The sequence below is a fragment of the Dermochelys coriacea genome, chromosome 1 (assembly GCF_009764565.3).
Source record: "Dermochelys coriacea isolate rDerCor1 chromosome 1, rDerCor1.pri.v4, whole genome shotgun sequence".
Taxonomy (NCBI): domain Eukaryota; kingdom Metazoa; phylum Chordata; order Testudines; family Dermochelyidae; genus Dermochelys; species Dermochelys coriacea.
The window spans coordinates 249,392,492-249,413,506 of NC_050068.2; the positions used below are offsets into that span (position 1 = coordinate 249,392,492).

Here is a 21,015-nt window from a genome sequence, read left to right on the forward strand (position 1 = left end):
TACAAAGATTATTACAGTGGTTTGATTATAGGTGTTCATTCAGTCGCAACATCTTGGACTGATATATTTTTGCAACAGTATTATAATTTTGACTCTTATTTAGTTTGTGATCCCCTCAGATCCTTTTCTGCAATATTCCTTCCTAGGTAGTCATTTCCCATTTTGTATTTATGCGATTGATTGTTCCTTCCTAAGTGTAGTATTTTGCATTTGTCCTTATTGAATTTCATCCTGTTTATTTCAGACCATTTCTCCAGTTTTTCAAGATCATTTTGAATTCTAATCTTGTTCTCCAAAGCACTTGCAACCCCTCCCATCTTGGATGCCTTTGTGTAATAAGTGTAAAATTTAAAGTGTAAACTTTTGGATTGCAATCTGTCTGGATCAGGGACCTTAGGTTTTTATTACATTATCATAAAGGGTCTAGAACACCTGTGGGTGCTGTAAAATGAAGTATTGTGGATATATATTCTACCCATTAATCAGTATTTAACCACTCATTCCTGATTTGCTTAGCATTCTGAGCTAGCAGTATAGTTTATTAATAGACCGACAGATGGATACTACTGACCTCTAGTGGCAGCAATACTTTTCTTCAGTGGCTTTACCTTTTATCATTACATATTTTTTACACACTGCATTATTTTGCAAAACATAACTAAATAGAAGCCACATCTGTTGGCTGCTGCCTGATCAGATCACATAAGCTGAATAAGGCTAGGTGTGACCAGTACTTGGGTAGAAGGCACTCCAAATACAGCCAGGCCTGTCCTGACTGAAGGCAATGAGATGTGTGGAAGCACGGCTATCATTTATTATTACAATAGTGCTTAAGGGCCTCAATCATGGATCAGAGCACCATTTTGCAAATGCATAATTAAAAGGTGGTCCCTACCTTGAAGAACTTGATCTATGGCAAAAACTGAAATGGAGTTGATGATAGTTGAGCATAGGAAATGTCCCCTTTTAAGGTTGATTTTTTTTTTTCCTCTTTCTCCCCCTCCCCCTTAATTCCTTCTTCTCTTCCTTCAAATCCATCCTCAAAGCTTGCTACTTTCAGCTTGTGTTCCGTCACTAATCTCAGCTCTGGGACTACTGATTCTCTCCCTGTGTCAGATCACTTTGAAACTAAAATTGAACTCCAGTTTAAACACAAAATTGGAACAAAATAGGTGATCTGAATTCTCAGTAAATATCACTTTCCCAAGAACAGTGCATCTTTCCCCCCCGATTCCTCTGTTTTCTCGTTCCTCCTGGTCATTTCCTGTTATGTTACACGTTTAATGTAGATTGTAAGATCCTGAGAGCAGAGGCATTATTTGTATAAAGCAGCATGTAGATCAGCAACATTGTTACCATAAATCTTAATTGCAGTGTTTCTCACTGGTGGTGTGCTAGAAGTTAGTTGAGGTCTCCAGCAGGAAAAATGTGCTTTTCATAGAATTTGAAGTGGAAGTTCATCCTGACACAATCAATTAGCTAAATCACTTCAGAGATGGGATATTACTGGAGCAAGGTATTTTTTGTGTATTGTAGGATGAGATCTGTCTCTTTGGAAGACTCATGATTCAATTGCTTCTCTTTGTAGCTCTGGAACAGTAGCCATTTATTTCCCAATGCAGAAGATGCCACTCTTTTCCTGGGGACGTTGGACACTATCTTTCTCTTTTCCTATGCTGTGGTGAGTAAAACTTAATCACAGCTGCCAAAGTTTGGGTGGGGAGGATGGTGAGAATGACCCATCACGTTTGAGGGTGGATGGACAGGATCTGCTTTCTGCTCCTGACTAACACTAAGGGTTTATGAAGTGAACAGATTCCCATCCATCTATTTCAGAATTACATGCTGAATGCTCCAAATAGCAATGGTGAAAGGCAGTTAGCATATAATCTGCTTTAAATTTACCTTCTCTGTCCTCCCAGCCTCTTTCAGGTCTCCTAGAATCCAGCACAATCTCCAACACTGCACACTAGTCGCATGTCACATCCACCACGGAAGTCTGACATAGCAAGGAGCCAGACAATAGAGGAGTTTGGGGAGGAGGGTTGTAGGATCAAATAAATGCCTTTTGCACTGGTATGTTGCACAGATTTAGGGTGGCTTTTTCAAGTGGTTTTGTATCATGCAGGGTAACAAACACTCTGCAAAAGACATTTCCTGGGCACCTCCCCCAATACTCTGGCTCCTTACTGAAGTCTGCTGTAGTAATGATGTGACATCATCTGCATGTGGTACCTGCTGGAATGTCTCTCAGGTGCATGGCAATTTGCACTTCAGGAGGCTTGAAAGGAATGTGGAAGATGGGGAGACTATATTTAAAGTAAAATATTTCCTGATACATTTACCCTTGCTGTTTTGGGACACTTATTATATCACTCTAAAGTGGGTAGCTTTTTCTTAACCTTTTAAGTCGTATTTCTAAAATTAGGCAAATTTCTTTACCTGTGTTGTTAGTGACACCTTAGATTATTAAAGCTGAATTTTTAGAAATCTAAGCTTTCACTGCTCTGTTTGCTTTGTGTTTATCTACAAAAAAACAGACTTGTAATTTTCATTTTCATAGTCCAATGAGTGTTACTTTCTCAATCTAGTACAATGTTACATTGCAAATGTTGCAGGAGAGCCTCTGTCAAAACAAAGTCATTGTCATTGAAATTTCAGGAGCATAAGGTCATGGAAACACTTCTGTTTGTATGAGATCTTGTAAAAATAAATACCACCACCAAACTTCTACACACCTGTACTTGGGGTCAGATTTGAACTCCCAGCATTCCTTCAACTCTTCTTTCAGATCATGCTGAAAACAAATGTAAACTATGTGGCTTTGCTTATCATACTTATCTGTGTTCTTAGGGTCTCTTTGTCAGTGGCATAGTTGGTGATCGCCTGAATTTACGATGGGTCTTGTCTTTCGGGATGTGCTCCTCTGCTTTAGTGGTAAGTTGAAAAATGTCTCTGCTTCGATGAAGCATGATTACTGTGATTTAGAAACTCTCCTTCCCTCTAAAACACTTGGCTCTTGTTTTTCGTTTAGAGTAGAATGGCAGAATTTATCTGACCCTAGCCTGGCGCTGTGGGTGCTGGGGCTGGCATAGTAATAATACTTGCCAGTGCTATACCCCAGTGCTTCCTAAGCAGTGTTATTAGGGGAATGCCATGCTAAGGTGTTCAGAATGTGTTTTTTTGTTTGTTTTTTGAACTTCGTGGCAAAAATGGTTCGTTTATGGAGTTTGGCATTGGGCCAGACTTACTGTTTTGTATCATGACCAGAGTCTGTGGCCTACAGAAGAATACTTCCAACCCCCCTAAAGCCTTTGTGGCGGTATGAATTTGTGGAGATGTTTCTTCAAACATAGATGTTGTGACCTACTAAGACTTGAACAAGAGATGCTTGAGTATGAGGGGCCCAAATCTGGGCCTATTACACATTCTCTTCTTCATTCTGTTTTCTGTTTGCATCAGGACTGTTTTCCAAACCCACAAAACTTTTTAAAATGGCTTTCCTTCTAAACAAATCCTTCTTTCTTTTCTCTTACAAGAAAACACTAACATTAATAAACTAGTATTAACTTACTTGATTTTGCAGCTGGCGGTGGGTGAAATAAGTCAGAAGGAAATTCTGTAAGGAAAGACTTCTCCAGTTTCAAGCTTCCATGGATAAACACTGCATGTATTTTATCTTACTGGGTTTTTAATCATTAACATTACATGGATATGCCCATATCTTAACTCATCCCAGTGACTGGGAGACCTATTGGTGAATTACTACATTTTGCAAATATGGATAAAAGCACATGCATAAATCAAGTATATTGCATCACAAAGCATGCTTTGTTTATCCTGGATAGTGTAGGTTAGGGCTAAAGTTTCTGACCCAAGTCCCACGTGACATTCTTATAAGCAAACTAGGGAAATATGGTTTTAATTAAATTATTGTAAGATTGGTGCACAGCTGATTGAAAAATCATATTCAAAGAACAGTTATCAGTGGTTCACTGTCATACTGGTTCCCTGTCCAGTGGGAGCAATAAAAGAGATGTAGAAAACATGGGCTATGAGGAAAGGTTGAAAGAACTGAGCATGTTTAGGGCGTTTCTACACTATAAGTGCTACAGCAGCAGCTATGCTGTTGTAGTATAGACACTTGCTATAGTGATGGAAGGGGTTTTTCCATTGCTGCAGTTGATTCACTCCCTCAAGAGGTCAACAGAATTCTTCCATTGACCTAATATCAATAATGGGGCTAAGGTCATCTTAACTATGCGTCTCAGAGGTCTGAATTTTTCACATCCATGAGCAGCATAGCTAGATCGACCTAAGATTTAGGTACAGAACAGCCCTTAATCCAGAGAAGACTGGGGGTCTGAGAGGGACTGTTAATCTTCAAATATGTAAAAGATAGTTATAAAGAGGACAGCAATTAATTTTTGTTCTTTGTGTTCACTGAGGGCAGGACAAGAAGTAATCTGTTTACTTTACAGCAAGGGGGATTTAGGTTAGATATTAGAAAAAACTTTCTAACTATTGGGATAGTTAAGATCTGAAATAGGTTACCTGGGTAGGTTTTTGAGAACAGGTAAACAAAACACCTGTCAAGGGTGTTTTAGGTCTACTTAATCCTACCACAGTGTGGGAGGATGGAGGTTCCTTTTAGCTGTACGCTGCTGAGATTCTATACTTATTATGCTCTGTCGTGTTCTAGTAAAAGTACAGTCATTATCTGTTATATTGGTGAAGATTTTGTAATTTGAGACCTGATTTTAGCACTCTTTGCTATTAAGTGTTTGCTAATAAAGACTATGAAACCACTGTAGGTTTTTTGCAGGGGTTTATGCATTGGTAAAGTGGAAATTAGTGAGACTTTCCTGCATTTCAATATTGTTGCGTATTTAATATGACAGGTATTTTGTCCATTAATCTTTGATTAAAGTTTTATTTTTGTAAATTAGTGGCTGCCACTACTCCTGGAGTGGGCTGTAACTAAGCTGGGTACTATACTTGGGAGGGAGGCACGTTTTAGATGCTGCAGGACATGCTGTTGGTGACTCGGCAGGTGGTGCTGTTACCTCTGAGTCATCACAGAACGTTGCCTGAGTATGATATTAGGAACACCTGAGCTGCTGGAGATGCTGTCATTTGAATTAAATTTAAAACATAGGCCTGGAACCACTTCCTCTCTCTCTTTTTTTTCTTTTTCTTCTTTTTCCCTTTCAATTTTCCATTGACATTTCCAGTCAGCCTGGAACATTTGTATCAGGATCACAGTTTTCCTCTCTTTCCTTACAGGAGTTTGTATTTGGCACTCTCACAGAGTGGCTGCATTTCTACGACAAATGGTTCTACTGCTGCCTATGGGTTGTGAATGGCTTGCTGCAGTCCACTGGCTGGCCCTGTGTTGTTGCCATCATGGGCAACTGGTTTGGAAAAGCTGGGTACTTGGTATTTCTCCTCAGTTTAGTAGCTTTTCTGTGATGCTGAATAGCAGTCTCAGCTGAATTCCCAAACCAAAACACTTCTCTGGCAAATCCTGTTATGATGGCTAAACAATAACGTACTTACCTATTGTAACCTGAGCATTGACAAGCAGTAAATGAATAGTGAACAACACAAATCTTACGTCCCAAATAAACAATAAACAAACTGCTCTTATCCGATATAAAATACAGTAATGCTTATTTCTTCACTACATAACAGATTTAACTCTGACAAAATAGTTTTCATTTTGGGTCAGATTAAGGCTGTTGTATTGTGCCGAAACTTGAATTACTTTGTTTCCCCCTTGTAAAATGGGGATAATGATATTGACCTCCCTTTTGTAAAGTGCTTTGAGATCTGGGGATCAAAAATGTTCTATAAGAGCTGGGTATCATTCTTATTTGTTTTCTGCTCTTTGTTGATTTGGCCATTGGCATATATAAAACTCAGTTTGAACGCATAATTGCAATGACTGTGAGCACATATAAAGTGCACAACTGCACAGCTAAGTTATTGGAAAATCTTGCCCTTAAAGTGTTGTCATTAGATTTAAGGTTTCAAACATCTCAGAAGGCTGTTTCAGACCACCTAAGGTAGGGCAACAGCAATAAGGGCTAGATAGAAACTTTGACCTCTTGTAGAATCAGAATTTGTCAGATTTACATGGATAAATGTATCTAGTGTCCTGTGGGCTGGATCTGGTCTGGGATCTTGACACCACTGACCTAGACCTTAGTTTGACTCAAGTGAAGCAAAATGGGACATGATAGACAAACTTGTCTATCATGAGCTGATTATTTTACAGTATGTTTTATTTTAAATGAAGCTGTTTCTGTGTGGGGAGGGAGTGGAGAATTTAATATTATTGCATGTCAGTTAAAGCCAGTTCTAACTCTCTATCTTCTTCCCCCCTCCTGCTCCATTTTGCTGTGCTTTCTCAGGAGGGGTTTTGTTTTTGGACTCTGGAGTGCCTGTGCATCAGTGGGGAACATTCTGGGAGCGTTCCTTGCCTCCTGTGTTCTGCAGTATGGCTATGAGGTGAGTAGTTGCTGTCTGACTTGGAGTTATGCGAAGGGCTGTCTTATCCCAGGGAGTCTTTTCCTGTTTCTGGCCCACTGAGACCAGATGAGCAGATAAATAACGTGTTTTTCTTCTTTTCCCATGTCTATGGGGTCACTCTGCTCCCTATACCTTCCTGGCAACAGAGCATAGTAATCCTCTCCATTCCTTCTCGACTCCAGAGAGTACAGAATATTGCATGAGATTTGGTGGGGCTCTGTCCCTTTAAAACTTACCCATTTCTGCTGAGCGCCTATGTCATGGTCACCTACCGTCTTCCTGACTTGGAGAGGACAAAGTGCTGTTTGGAGCCAAATCTAATGCTGCACGTCAGCTGGCTGACAGACACTGCTGTTAAGCAGTGGTGAGGCACGGACAGGGCCAGATTAACCCATAGGCTAAGAAGGTTATAGCCATAGGCCCTCCTATTTTTAGGCCCTAATTTTTAGACCCTACTGTAGGCCCTCCATTCCATATTGAAGTAACAGCTGAGTTGGTGGTAGTGGGGCCATCGGAAATTTTTTGTCTCATTGGATATTGCTTTGTACAAATTAATCCATCAAGATTGTGAATTCAATTTATAGTGGTTGTGATTTTGTCTTTGTGGGCTAAGTAAGTGTTTGTGGGCCCAAGCAATATAGAACTTTATACACAGTAGGCCTACACTGGACAGTAGAAACCATGTCAAAGAAAAGAGGATGGCAGAACTTGAAGGAGGCCAAAGAAGACAGCAAAGACAAGATGTAGTAATGAAATGATTTTCTTCACTCCTAATGTTTTTTCCTCCTGCTAAGTCTGGTGGTGAGGAAATCCAAGTGAATACCAGCCCAAGTGAACCTGCTGTGCCTGATGAAAAGGAGCAACCTCCTGTGACTTCTCTAGCTGCAGTCTCACCCGGCTCCTCTCAAGACTTTCCCAGTGATAGTAAGACAAAAAAAATCCTTCTCCAACAATCCAGGCACATGGGACGTGACTTCTCAAGATCTCTTTGCATATTGGACTGAGAAGGGCCCACAGAAATGCCAGAATCTAGATGCTGACTTGTCATTGACAAAGCGAGAGTACACCAATCAGAATAGTTATCTGACCAAATCAGTGTTTGAATATGTGAAGCCTAACAAACAGATTAGATGAGCCATTCTCGATTGCCATTCATCTTCTAAGAAGAAAGTGGACTGTTTTTATTGCCGCCTGTTTTCTGAAGTGGCGAATGTTCTGCAAAGGCCTCAGTGGTTGGAAGAATACTGCATACGTTACCAATCATGCAATGAGTAAGCATCATACATTCTCAATTAGCAGCTACCACGCCCGACAGAAAGTTAGTGGCAGAATTGATACCCAAATGGAAAACCAGTTTTTGGAAGCTCGTGCTTATTGGAAGAACATTCTCAGCTGTGTAGCTGAAACCATAGTTTTTCTTGCTGAGCGTGGTCTGCCATTCCGTGTCTCAGTTGAGACTGTTGGATCGAAACACAATGGCAATTATGTTGGCGTTCTAGAGCTAATAGCTAAGTTCGACCCTTTCTTAGCTCAGCACATCAATGAAGATGCAAATTGTGGAAAAGGCCATACATCATATCTGTCAAAGACAGCATTTCTCAAACTTTAACAACCTGAGGACCCCCATTGTAATTTAAAATTTTTGGGGGACCCCCAAGACCCTCACTCAGCCCCAGGCCCTACCCCCCACTCCATCCATTCCCCCTTAAGAGCCCACCCCACCTCTTCCCACCCTTGCCTCTCTTCATCCCCACTTCTTTCCACCCCTTTTCCCAAGTGAGCCCCATCCCTGTTCTTCCCCCTCCCTCCCAGCACCTCCTACGGCGGTTTGCAGGAGGTGCTGGGAGGGAGGGGGAGGAGTTGATCAGCAGGGCCTGTGGACCCCCTGGAGTAACCTCAGGGCTCCATGGACTCCAGTTTGAGAAATGCTGTTGTATGTGATGGAAACCCCTTCATCCAGGGAGTGCTGCACCCCTAGTTCCAACATCTATGCATAGAAGTGATAGACACAGAGAATTCATTCAGGAACAGTGGTTAAATGGCAAGACAAGTTTCATTTTCCTTTTATCATAAAAAAAAAAAAAAAAAAATCCTTCTATGACAGTGGCTATCAAACTTTTTATTATTGGTGACCCCTTTCACATAGCAAGCCTCTGGATTTTAATATATATATATTAACTTTTTTTAATATATTTAACACTATTATAAATCTGCAGGCAAAGCGGGGTTGGGCTGGAGGCTGAGAGCTCGCAAACCCCCCATGTAATAACCTTGCGACTCCCTGAGGGGTCCTGACCCCGGTTTGAGAACCCCTGATCAAAGACTATTTGTGATGAATTCATTGCACTGCTGGCAAAGAAGACACTATCAGCCATCATAGATGAGATGTGGGATATTTTTCAGTGTCCATCGCCTCAACACCGGATGTGTCGCATGTAGATCAGCTGACTGTCGTCTTGCGTTATGTGCTACCCAGCGGACCAGTTGAATGTTTCATGACCTTCATAAACATCACCAACCACACGGGAGAAATTTGCCTTGTACCTACTCGATTTCCTCACCGAAAATGGGATTGACATCCACCTTTGTCATGGCCAAAGCTATGACAATGCAATGTCATAGCTGGCAAATGAGTGGCAAATATTCAGGGATGCAGGCAAAGATAAAGTGCAATGCTTTGGTTGATTACATACCATGTGCTGCTCACTCACTCAACCTTGTTGGCCAGTCTGCCATGGATTGTTGTGTTGAAGCAGTTTCTTTTTTTGGATTTGTCCAAGACTTGTACAATTTTTTTTTCTCTGCATCAACCAGTCATTGGATGATTCTTAGAGATTCACTACCAAATCGATGCCCAGTCACTCTCAGGGACATGGTGGAGTGCCAACACTGAAGCTACGAATGCAGTTGTTCTGGAATACCCCAACATCCGTGAAGTGCTAGAGAGCATCAAGGATGATGAATCTCAAAAATCAGCAACAAGAAAAGATGCGAAGATCCTGAGTGATGCAATGCACCCTTTGGAAACTGCTATTTTTGTGTGAAGTCTGGAATGATATACTTCAGCCATTCAGCAGGTGCAGTCTAGGCTTGCAAAGTGCTCAAATTGACCTTTCCACTGCTGTAAACCTAATGAGGAATCTTGGAACTGTTCTTCAACAAATACAGGATAGTTTTGATGAGTGTGAAATTCAGGGGACTGCAAGGGCTGCTAACAATGAATATAAGTCAGTCAAATGCCGCAAAAGACAGAAGACATGCGACGATGCAGCTTCCCACTCATTCAGTGACAAGGAGGCCTTCAGAGATAATACCTTCATCACAATAATTGACAAACTGAAGAGTTCATTAGAACATCGGCTCAAGGCTTACGAAAATATTGACAAAACCTTTAGTGTACTGGCAAATTTTTTGCCTAACATTTCAAGTTCCAAAGTCAGTGATGGTATCAGACGTCTGTGTCAGAAGTACCTAGACGATCTCCCAATAGATTTTACTAAATAATTTCTTCAGTTTGTTGAATTTGCATCGCTCTCAGATATAGAGAGAAAAGGTGACGAAAGTAAATCGTATTTGTACGTACTGAGTTGTCACTGAATCCAATGTGATGGAATGTTTTCCAAATGTTGAAACTGCATTATGCCTGTATTTGTCACTAATGATCACTAACTGTAATGGAGAACATTCCTTCTCTTTTTTTTTTTTTTTTTTTTTTTTTTTTTAACCAGTGTCAAATGTCCTCTAATCCACCATGACACGAGCATCTCAGTGCTTTGTCCCTCTTGAGCATTGAGAATGAAATTGTCAGGTCTTTGAATTACAATGACATCATTCATGACTTTGCCACAGTTAAAGCTAGGGGGGAAAATATTTGTCTGAAGAATTAAGTGTAGTCAGAGCAGAATAAACTTGTTAATTTTACATAAGTAAATAATATGTAAATATGTATATAGATAAATGTTTGACTTCATAATTTTTTTTGTAATATGTAATTCATACTTCTTAGACCTTTCTCTCCCATTAGCCTTAGCCCTCGTAACCTTAATCCAGCCCTGGGCACGGACATCCATCAGGTGTGGGGATGGGCATGCCACTGCTTCAGGGAGCATTTAACAAGGATTAGCAATTAATATGGCTTCTTATAGAAATAGACCCAAATTTGTGTTCTAGTTAAGGTAGCAAAACTGCTTTCATTATGACCACCTGTTTTCAGCCACTCTCATCTTCCCAAAACATACACCGTTTGGGATGGAATTGTCTATTCTTGGCTTCCTCCTGGAGGTAAAAACTATTTGAAAGTTTGAGTAAAATACCTTCAGCTGTTTTTGTGTTACGGACGAGTAAAAAATTCTCTTCCCACTACATGTTTTTATATATACTTTTAAAGAGGCTAGACCTAAATAGGCTGAAATTTGAAATGTAGTTCTCACTCTGCAGTTTGTGCTTTCCTTCTCTTTTGGATATGGTATATAAAAATAATCCATGCTAAGTAGGGTGAACAGATAGAAAGTGAAAAAATCGGGACTTTGGTGGGGGGTAATAGGTGCCTAAATAAGAAAAAGCACCCAAAATCGAGACTGTCCCTATAAAATTGGGACATCTGGTCTCCCTAGTGCTAAGGTCAATCTGACTTTGCTCAATAAACCTCTTGTATGATTTTTAGCAGAGCAGGTGCAGTCTGGTGCTTGAGAACAATAGTATTGTAGTTAAAATCAAAACTCCTCCCGCCAACTGCCAACCATCACTTGGGTAAAAATAGTTCCATCAGGTAGACATATTTATTGATTTTGAGTTCTATAGGATAACAGAGCTGCTATCCCAGGCTCTAGATGTTCTTGACAATATTGAAATATACACGTGTTATAAGTTACAACTTAAACTCCAGCACTTCTCCACTCAGCAGTCGCCAAGCAACAAAAAGGAGATGTTAAATCCACCTTATAACCAAAGCCAGGGAGAAAAGAAAAGGGTTTTGCATCGTGGCTTAAAGGCCAGACATGAGCTGTTTTGGACCAAGTTTGGGGAAGAGCTCCAAAGTCAAGGACCCTTCACAGAGAACCCCATTGGCAGCCTTTTCTCTCTCATACTGAGGGGAGTCAAGCTCAAGCATGTCCACTGACTGCAACTCCAGTCTTCACCTTTTGGACAATACAACCTGATTTTAGGACGTTCTCTCCTTGTCCGCCCATCCCTGCCCCTTGTAAAGCAATATTATATAACTAGTGACCTGAGAACAGGGCAGTATTTATGGACTAAATACACACATTTCCAGTATTCACTCTCATGGAAATCTTAAATGCAGCAGAGTGTAAAGGGAGAAATGTTCATGTGCTCTGCTCAGGTGCCTGCAGGTCCTTATTGCACAAACTTGAAAAATAGTATAGAAATACAATAGCTTATTATTTTAATTTATTCCCCTCTGCCAACAGGAGGCTAAGCTCCAGGAACGTTTGTTAGGATTCACTCTTCTGAATGGTAGATGCCTGTACGTACCCTGCTTTGTTACCACCAAGAGCAGTAAGGTGCCAGCTGTGGCCATTACTGTAAGACAAAATGTTCATTATCAGACTGTATTAAAGGGAAAATGAATAAAATATGGTGTTTTGTGTCTAAGCTCCTTCCTCACCATCATATGTCCATTCCAGTGCTCCCCCTCCAATGAGGTAAGCAGCATAATGTCTACTCCAGAGGCGGGGGTGGCTGTTTCTAGGTTTTATGGAGATAGTCTGTGTTGGTATGGCTTACTCTTACACAAAGTTGGGGTACAGAGAAATTGCATAGAGACCCTGTGTGATTGAAAGTTGTTGGAAAAATAGAGATGAATGTTTAATTTAGAATAAGATGCCAAAGAGCAATGTGATAGTGCTTTTATTCTCTCTTCTCTCCAGTATGCCTTCCTGGTGACAGCATCGGTGCAGTTTGCTGGAGGAATCATTGTCTTCTTTGGACTTCTGATTTCCCCGAAAGAAGTGGGTAAGTAAGAGGTCCACATCATCTTAAACCCTAGTCGGCAAACAGGTTTGCAGATCCCCCATATTGCATTAAAAATGTGGTTAACATTGCCACATCACTTTAAAAGCCCAACTCCTGCTGCCAAAAGTTCGTGTCACTGACACCGTTCTAAACTTGCCTTGTAGCCCAGTAGTGGCTACCTGAGTGAACATTTTCTTGGCCTGCAACACGCTAGGTGCAGACAACATTATTCACATGGACAGAGTGTCAAAGAGGGATCCAACTAGTGTGCAAACCATATTCCTTAGAATGCACCCAATTCTCAAGTGTCCTTCCTATGGAAACTAGGTGTTTTTCTAAGCGTTAATAGAGGAATATATAAGTGACTACCATGGGAGTAAATCGTATTGAGCACTAGGTTCAGAATCCTCTCCATCCCATGAGGGGAAAGAATGCCTTGGATTTGCAAAACTCCGCCAGCTGATTAAGGATTGGCATATGGGCTCTGAAGGGGGCACAGGCCTTAACTGAGAAGATGGTTGACAAGACAGAGTCTCCAGTATGAGTAGAAAAGAGATCTTCAGGGCATTGTCAGGGACATGGTGGAGTCTCCCAGGTTTTTGGGGAGGTTGCAGAAGAGGTAACTGTTGACGTGCTGGAGTGTATATAGGAATGTCCTCCAGGTCAGACAGCCTAGGATAGCTTTTAGCAAATCCACCATATGGAGTCTTCCTGTTAGTTCATCTGTCAGGACTGCTGCTGGTACATAGTGAGCATCCACGTTCAAATACTGCCTGACATGACGTGTGCAGGACCCACGCACAGGGAGTCTAAATAGGGGGAAATGCACTAATTTGTTGTGTCTTCCAACTAATGGCCAGACACTCAGAACAGACAAAGCCGACGCCAGGATCAGACAGAATACTTTCAAGAGCGCTAGAAGACAAGGGGTAGTTTCTACTGGCGAATCTGCAGAGCACCATCTAGAAGAGTTTCTAAGCCAAAGGAGGATGGAGGTATGGGAGAGCAAGTGGGGTATCAGAAGGGAGAAATGCTTAAAAGGAGTGAGCATGGGTTTTGTGTGGGGAAAGAATGGTGTTGTCCTTTGTTTCTAGTGTATGTTCTCGTGTGTTTATAGGCCTCCCTGAGCTTGGAGAGGAACAGGACGGCAGTGCTGAAGAAGATGCAAACAAACCCTTAATCAGCAATAATGAGGAGGATGAGGATGATCAGAATTACTCTATTCAAGCACCTGATACTATCAACCAGCCCAAGGCCATTGGCTTTTTCCAAGCTTGTTGTCTACCAGGTGTTCTACTGGTAAGGACTCAGCATTGTTATTTGTGATGATGATTTACAAATTTAAAAATTTTATTAAAGCTAATGTTAAAATATATATAATACATAGGTTGGGAAAAGTGTCTGTACATCTGGGTATAGTACTTAGATTATCCACAAATATGAAGTTAGTTTTTAAAAGTGATACAATATATAGAGTGCATAATCAGCAATAACCCAAATTTAGGTGAATAGATTTAACAATACAGTTTAGATATTAGAATCCGAATACGCGGGTACATCACTCATGAAAAGTTGTACAGCGATTTGGTTGTGGAAAGCAAAATATATCCGCGAGTGGTGATTGTCCCCGAGTAATTGAGAATTAGGTTGGTTGTCCATTTAGAAAATACGGTCCATGAGGAAAGTATTTGTTACTTTCCTGACTGCGCTTCTCATCGGCAGTCAAGCTCATCCCTCCTGGTATTGCCAATGTCCAGTGAAGAATACAGATCACACTATCATCATTCCGAGAGCTAGAACCATGCTGGAGAGGACCCTGAAGAATGCCATCCACGGCCAATACGTGGAAAACCTGAAACGGAAGCCAGACCTGGGCAAGGCATTCGAGGTGATATGCAAGTGAGACACCAGCAACCACTTCCTCCACAGGACAGCTTCACCCGATTTGGTGACTTGAGGTTCCTCCACAGGGCCCAGCTTAACTGCATTCCACTGAATGGAGCCGTCCACCACAGGAATCAAGACAAGCAACGCAGGAAGTGTTGCTATGCCGAGACGCTACCTCACATCCTGTGTAGTTGCAAGTCCCCATTTGAGAGTTTGGCAGCTGCGACACAATGCCATCCAAGATCGCCTGGCCAGAGCCATCCCACAACCCCTGGGGAAGGTTGCCGTGAACTCTGCCATCCGCGAAACCAACAGCCTACGGTGACTGGACATCATCCTCACCAACAAGGACCGGAAGAAGATTGTCACGGTGCCCTTCGAGAACAGGATCCCAGCCTTCCACGATGCCCAAGATGGAAAGGTAGAGAAATACGCCCCTCTGACTGAAACCTTTAGAGCTAAGGGTTACCAGGTTCAAACACATGCACTAATCGTCGGAGCCTTGGGTGCATGGGACCCCAGTAACGAGCGAGTGCTGAGAGAATGTAGAATCGGTCAACGCTACGCTCGGCTGATGCAGCAACTCATGGTGTTGGACGCCATCAGGTGGTCGAGGGACCATCTACATAGAACACATCACAGGACACACACAAACTGTGTTAAAAGAACATTGTTAAGGTTGCAAAATCAAGCACTCAGAAATGTCAGGATTAAGGTTACCTATGCAACCAGAATTGACTGCCGTACGGGCGGATGGGCAGATATGGAAGTGAGAGGGACACAGGATTAATTAGAGTGTTGAGGCTTGGGGAGAAGCTGGGAACTCCACACCATCAGGCAATCAGCGAGAGGTCCTGCAGAGAGGGCCGAAATTACCTCTCCCCATAACTTTGGGAGAACAAACACGCACGAGGCAGGCGGGGGAGTACAAAAATCAAGACGGAGCAAAAGCCACGCTAATCTTTTTATTTTTTATTTATTCATTTTTTTAAAGTCATTATTTTGAGGGCTCTGAGTCATACATATCAAACTTTTGGGGTTGGCAATACTGCCCTTGTGTGTATTCATTATAGCAGTCTTTAATTACATGATTGCACTTTTTCCCCACAGGACACCTGTATCATTCAGTGCACAGGATGGACAGAGCTAAGTTAATGAGTAGCTATTCAATATTTTGTTTTATCCTTGTTGTTCAAGGTGTGGCCCCAGACTGTATTTACTACACACTATTCAAATCCTGCTCTGAATACAGAATTTTTAATTTCCTCATGGGCTTTCCAATGGCGCTCATCACTACAGTAACTGAATGCTTCACAAATAGTAATTTATGTTCATAACCACCATATGAGGTGAGGGGTGGTATTATCCTCATTTTAGAGATGGAGAGCTGAGGCACAGAGATTGAGGTCAAAAGTGCCCACTAATTTTGGGTACCCAATTTGAGATGCTTAGGGTCTGATATTTTTTTATTTCCGCGTACTTAGCATTATATTTTCAAAGCACAGACTTCAGTTGCAGCTGAGTGTGCTCTTCACTTCTGCAAATCGGTGCACCCTTAACGTTGCACCCTTAATGTTCTTTTAACACAGTATTTTGTGTGTAATTTCCTTGGTTTTTATTTTAAGCAAACTGGGGAAAAAATCCAAAAATGGCATCGTATTGACATCCACATGGGTAATGGACGGGGTGGAATTTTTAGATGCACTGAAGAGACCTTTGCCACTGGAGCTAACTGAGTAACTGGTAGCAGTAATAGGTTGTTGTTGTCCTCCACATGGACCAGCACTAGAGGGGGCTGAGACATACTTTGCCAGGGAATTTCACAGATGTTTACTGACGGCCAAGGAACGGTGTGGTCTGTCTTGGGTTCCATTCCAGGTTCTGGAGAGGAGTGTTCTAGTGGGCACATACCCTTCTGTCCCCTCCACTCCAACCTGTCCCTGTCCTAGTCCTTTCTCTTATTGAGTCCTCGCTCCTTGTCCTAGTCCCCATCTCCTTCCCTACCCACTCTCAGGCATCTCGTCCCAGTCTTCATACTCAGCCAGTCCTAGTCTCCCCCTCTGGACTCCTTATCTGAGGCCTCATTTCTCTCTCTTTTTTTTCCCCCTCCCCCCTGTTGGTTTCCAGCTATTCCACACACCGCTGCCCATCTCACAGTCCCAGTCTCTAGTTCAGTTTCTCCCCTGCCGCCTCATTCCTTGTCAGATCCGTCTTGCTGTTTTTCCCCTTCACCTCGTACCCCAGTTCCCAATCTTCTTGTCCAGCCAGTCCCAGTCTCCATCCCTCCTCTTAGCACCTCATCCAATCTCTGGGCTTGTCGACCCTTAAAACTACAGTGGCACAGCTGCAATGCTTCTGGGTAGCCATTACCTACGCCCACAGGAGATTTCCTCCCGTTGATGAAGGTAATCCATCTCACTGAGAGGCCGTCGCTAGGTGAACTGAAGAATTTTTACCTCTACACCGGCGGTGAGGTCTTTGTAGCTATGTCTCTTGGGGATGTGGATTTTTCGTACCCTTGAGTGACGTAGCTATACTGATGTATACCAGTGTAGACCCGGCCTCAGTGTTCCACACATCCAACCCCACTAAAATGACTCCCAGTCTCCTTCCTCCACCAGTCCCAGCCTCTCCTCCACTCCAGCCTTTACTCCTCTCCCACAGCTCCCAGTCACAGTTTTCTCTCTTCTTCCCTCTCCCAGTCTCACCAGGCTCCTTGTCCCATTCTACTCCTTTCCCTTCTACAGGTTCAGCTCTTGTCCCCTCTGCATTTGAGTCAGGCAGCTTCCTCCTCCATGCTGCATTGGCGCCAGCAGGGTGGTTCTTGAGAGAACAAGAGAGATGGGCTCCCTGCCCTGTTCTGGTGCCCAGCCCTAACCTGGAGCAGCTGAGAGCTGCAATTGTAAGGAATGTCTGGCTTTGCCTCTCTACCCCTGGGCTGTCGCATGCACAATCCAGTCACACACAGGAGTTGTGAGGAGATTCAGCATGTTCCATTACTCTGTGGGGATGGCACATGTGTAGTCTGGTCAATGCTGGGACCTGTGAGGGGCTAGAGCGTGCTCAGTAGCTGCTAACATTGAAAGGCAGCTACAAACATGAACTTTTTTTCCCCCAAAGGCTTATAACTTGGCAGATATTCACAGGAATAGCAAAAGGCCCATCCCTGATCCTGACACACATGCCACCCTCTGTGAAGCACCAACTTCCTGTTCCAAGTGTGGGGCACTAGAACTTTTCAAAGAAATTGTCAGAAATGTTTTTAACATGGGAAGGACAGAGTGAGTAGCAGCCTTAAGCTGACTCACCACTCTAGGCACTTGGTAAACATCCCCACATGGGGCAAGTTAAGGAGATAATTGGTTAAGGACTGAATGATTAATCAATTAACCAGGTGGCTTAGCACACCAGCTGAGAACAGCTAAAAGCCAGACAGGAAGAGGGGAGGGGTAAGCTGGAAGGGCCAGAGAAGCCCAAGATCTCTTCCCTCTCACCCTGCGCCTAGGGAGAATTTGTGAACTCTCAGCTGTGGGGAACTTGTTCCGTTTTATTTACAATGTGACTATAGCCCTTTTAGTTGGACTTGTCGCTAGCTGTGTGTGAGGATTGGTTGCAGACAGGAATCTAGGGTGAAGGAACCCTGCCCCGTGACAATGGGCAAAACAACCTTGTTCTCAGAAATGGCTAAACAATTTTGGCCTAAACTTAAAGGCAAAACCCACTAACTTGAGGGGTGCACCTGGCATGGAAAACTTCAGTCCCAACGTTAAAGTTTGGCAAAGTTTTATAAACAACTGAAGACAGGGTTTTATACTGAAACATGTTTGACGGCCTTAATAGGTGAGGTGAGCACTGCCTCTGCTTACAGTAGCACCTAAAGGCCACAGTGAGAGTCGGGCTGCCATTGGATGGGGTGTTGTACAGACACCTCTGTCACTGAGGAATTCCATGTATACAGCTTGGTGAAGTGGTGACTAAGGGGAACATAACCACCTTGAGCTGTGTAAAGGCCATGTAGGAAGCGGACTAATTTTTTGGTGGGGCGGGGAGAGGTTCTGAGAGAAATGGGATAAAACGCTGAATGAAATGGAAGCTGAATATCAGAAAAAAGGTACTGATGGTGTGATCCGATGGTGGAATAACTCCCGAAGGAAGTAGTGGAAGTCCCCTCACTTGAGCCCTGTAAAATTAGGTTGGTCGGAGCACTAACAAATACATTGGAGGAGCAGTCCTGCATGGCCAGGGCAAAGGACTGGAAGATCAAATTGATCATCTACCTTGTGTTGTTCCAGAATTACTTCGTTGCACTAATGGGGCCTTATGAGCAGCCTGGATGTGAGACTGGAAAGTGAATGTGGATCCCTGAATACAAACAAGGATAACTTCCAAGAGATAGATATACTTATAAAGCAAATCAACTATGTTCCTACTCTGGTTTTCCTCAGTTTTTCCCCTTCTCCAGCCAAACAAGTGCAATGGAACTGTCTTTACACTGACAGCCTTCCTCTCGGGTCTCTGAAGATTAAAAATGGCTAATCTCTCAAGCAATCTAGTCAACTATTCTGAAGTGCTTTGTAATAAGCAGTCGGCTTGGTAAGGCCCAGTCCTGCTCTACCTGAAGAACTCTTGCTAACTTCAGTGGAAATCCTGCTCAGAGGCAGGTAGGGTTGGGCCCTATAAGACAGGAGGCTTAAAGGGAGGCAAGCCTCCATTGTTCCTCTTGCTAATCAAACACCTGCTGAAGAAATGGTGTGTGTTTGAAGGCATTTATTTTATATCAAAATGTCTTTGGCACTAATCAGTGTATCACCTATGTCTCTTACCATATTAAACCAAGCTGATAATTACAAATCCACAATCTATCCTCTTGAGTGCCTTAAAAAGCTACGGCACTTGCCACTCAGCACTGGAATTCTGCAAACATGGCTCCCTTCTACTGAGACAGTGATGGTCAGCCAAAGGTCAGACAAAATAAGCATACCTTACATCTGCCCTGAAAGCTGCTGATCCTGGGCTCTGAGCTGCCTCAGGGGAGGTATTTCCACAGGTAAAGACTCCACTGAGAGCATCCTCCTACAAGCTAAGGCAAGTTCACTCCCCAGAACCATAGCAAGAGCACCACAGACAGTCTCAGCTGTAGGGAGACGTGGTGCTCTCTCAAGCATGCCCAATGCTTGTGTCTTGAGCTCTGGGATACAAACGTTTGGGTATTAGGAGGAGTTCTCTGTATGGTGCTTTGAGTATGTAGTAGTATTCTGAATGCCACACAGAGAGGCAGATAAATTATGGTGCTTGCCATATTTTTTCTTAACATAGTGCACAAATAATTAAGAGCCCCTGGCTTGCTTAGTGTCATATGGTTAATTTCCTCCAATCTAGGAGATGAACAAATTGTTTTCCTCTCACAAGCTTGTGCTTCAAGTGAAGCTGCTGGAAGAATTAGTGTTTCAAGCCATTGTGTCCAATGAAAAGAACACTAAAAATAGACATCCTGGTTGATTTTTTTTTTTTTTTCTCCTCCCCCCAATCTGTCCCTTTGATGTTCAGCATTGGGCTTTCCTGACCTTGCATTCTCATGTGAAATGCAGAAGCACTTACCATGGGCGCTTCAGCTGTGGGCTTATTGGAAGGAGGAGGAGTTGCTGCTTGTGGTTTTTCTAATGCTAACTGCTTGCTGGTTTTTTGGCTATTTTTGTCTTAGTATTCCCTGGCCTATGCCTGCTTGAAACTAGTGAATTACTCCTTCTTCTTCTGGCTGCCATTCTACCTCAGCAACAACTTTGGATGGAAGGAGGCTGAAGCTGACCAGCTTTCGATTTGGTACGATGTGGGAGGAATCATAGGTAGGTGCAGCAAGCAAACCACTTCTTTCTTTGGTTGCCCAGTTCTTATGTCTTTTGCTCTTTAACACGAGAGAACCACATGGGCCCAGTGGAGTCTAAGTAACAGTTTACAGAATGTGCCCCGCATGCAAGGCCTGCTTACATACACTGCTTCTCTGGCTGCATTGTAAAATGTAGGATGCAGTGAGTACCACTAGAGAGCTCACAGACTGTTTAAAGGGGTACTACCCTATTTCTGTACACTTCAGCAATAAGAGTTTTTCTTCACTTGCTGTGAATGCGAGAGAGTCCCACTCAAACAGATGTCTCCCAGGTTTCCTGTCCTACTTCCCACCAGAATCCCTCAGCGAGAGAGTAGGCCTGGATTAGGGGTACATTCTACCCTAGAAGCCATTCCCACATTGCTGCAAACAAAGGGCTCAGTTCAGCAATGCGGTGAGCGGGCACAACTCCATTGTCTTCAATGGAGCCAAGTGTAGTTGTGCTTGTTTATGCCAGTGGTAAAATCTATCCCTGTGCCTCCTAGCCAGAACAAAGAAAGCCTCTCTTTATGGCTAGAGCTGTGCTATCCCATGTTCACTGTTTTTTGGCTTGGTAAGTAGTCCACTCTGCTTTCCTGCAAGACACTTCTGGGTTTGCTTTGCAGCCTCTCTAGCCTTGTTTACACTCGGATTATTTCCTAATGCATTACCAACAGTGCTGCTCCACTGGTGATTGCAATGATGGGCATGCTAGTGTAGACAAAGCTGCCAGCATTGTAACCATTGTGATGTCTAGA

At 42.9% G+C, this 21,015-nt stretch overlaps 1 protein-coding gene across 4 annotated transcripts in view; it reads left to right on the forward strand.

Annotated features, from left to right (window-relative positions):
* The window catches only part of SLC37A3 (solute carrier family 37 member 3), a 49,393-nt gene that overhangs the window by 16,354 nt on the left and 12,024 nt on the right, over positions 1-21,015 (forward strand). For all 4 annotated transcript variants that reach the window (XR_006282726.1, XM_038386593.2, XM_038386589.2 and 1 more), the window contains 7 exons: positions 1,589-1,681; positions 2,854-2,937; positions 5,287-5,432; positions 6,417-6,513; positions 12,423-12,507; positions 13,625-13,806; positions 20,096-20,237. Coding sequence is in view for 3 of the 4 variants with exons in the window: in XM_038386593.2 (XP_038242521.1) it covers positions 1,589-1,681; positions 2,854-2,937; positions 5,287-5,432; positions 6,417-6,513; positions 12,423-12,507; positions 13,625-13,806; positions 20,096-20,237 (829 nt within the window). In the remaining variant the exon portion in view is untranslated. The remainder of the gene's footprint in view (positions 1-1,588; positions 1,682-2,853; positions 2,938-5,286; positions 5,433-6,416; positions 6,514-12,422; positions 12,508-13,624; positions 13,807-20,095; positions 20,238-21,015) is intronic.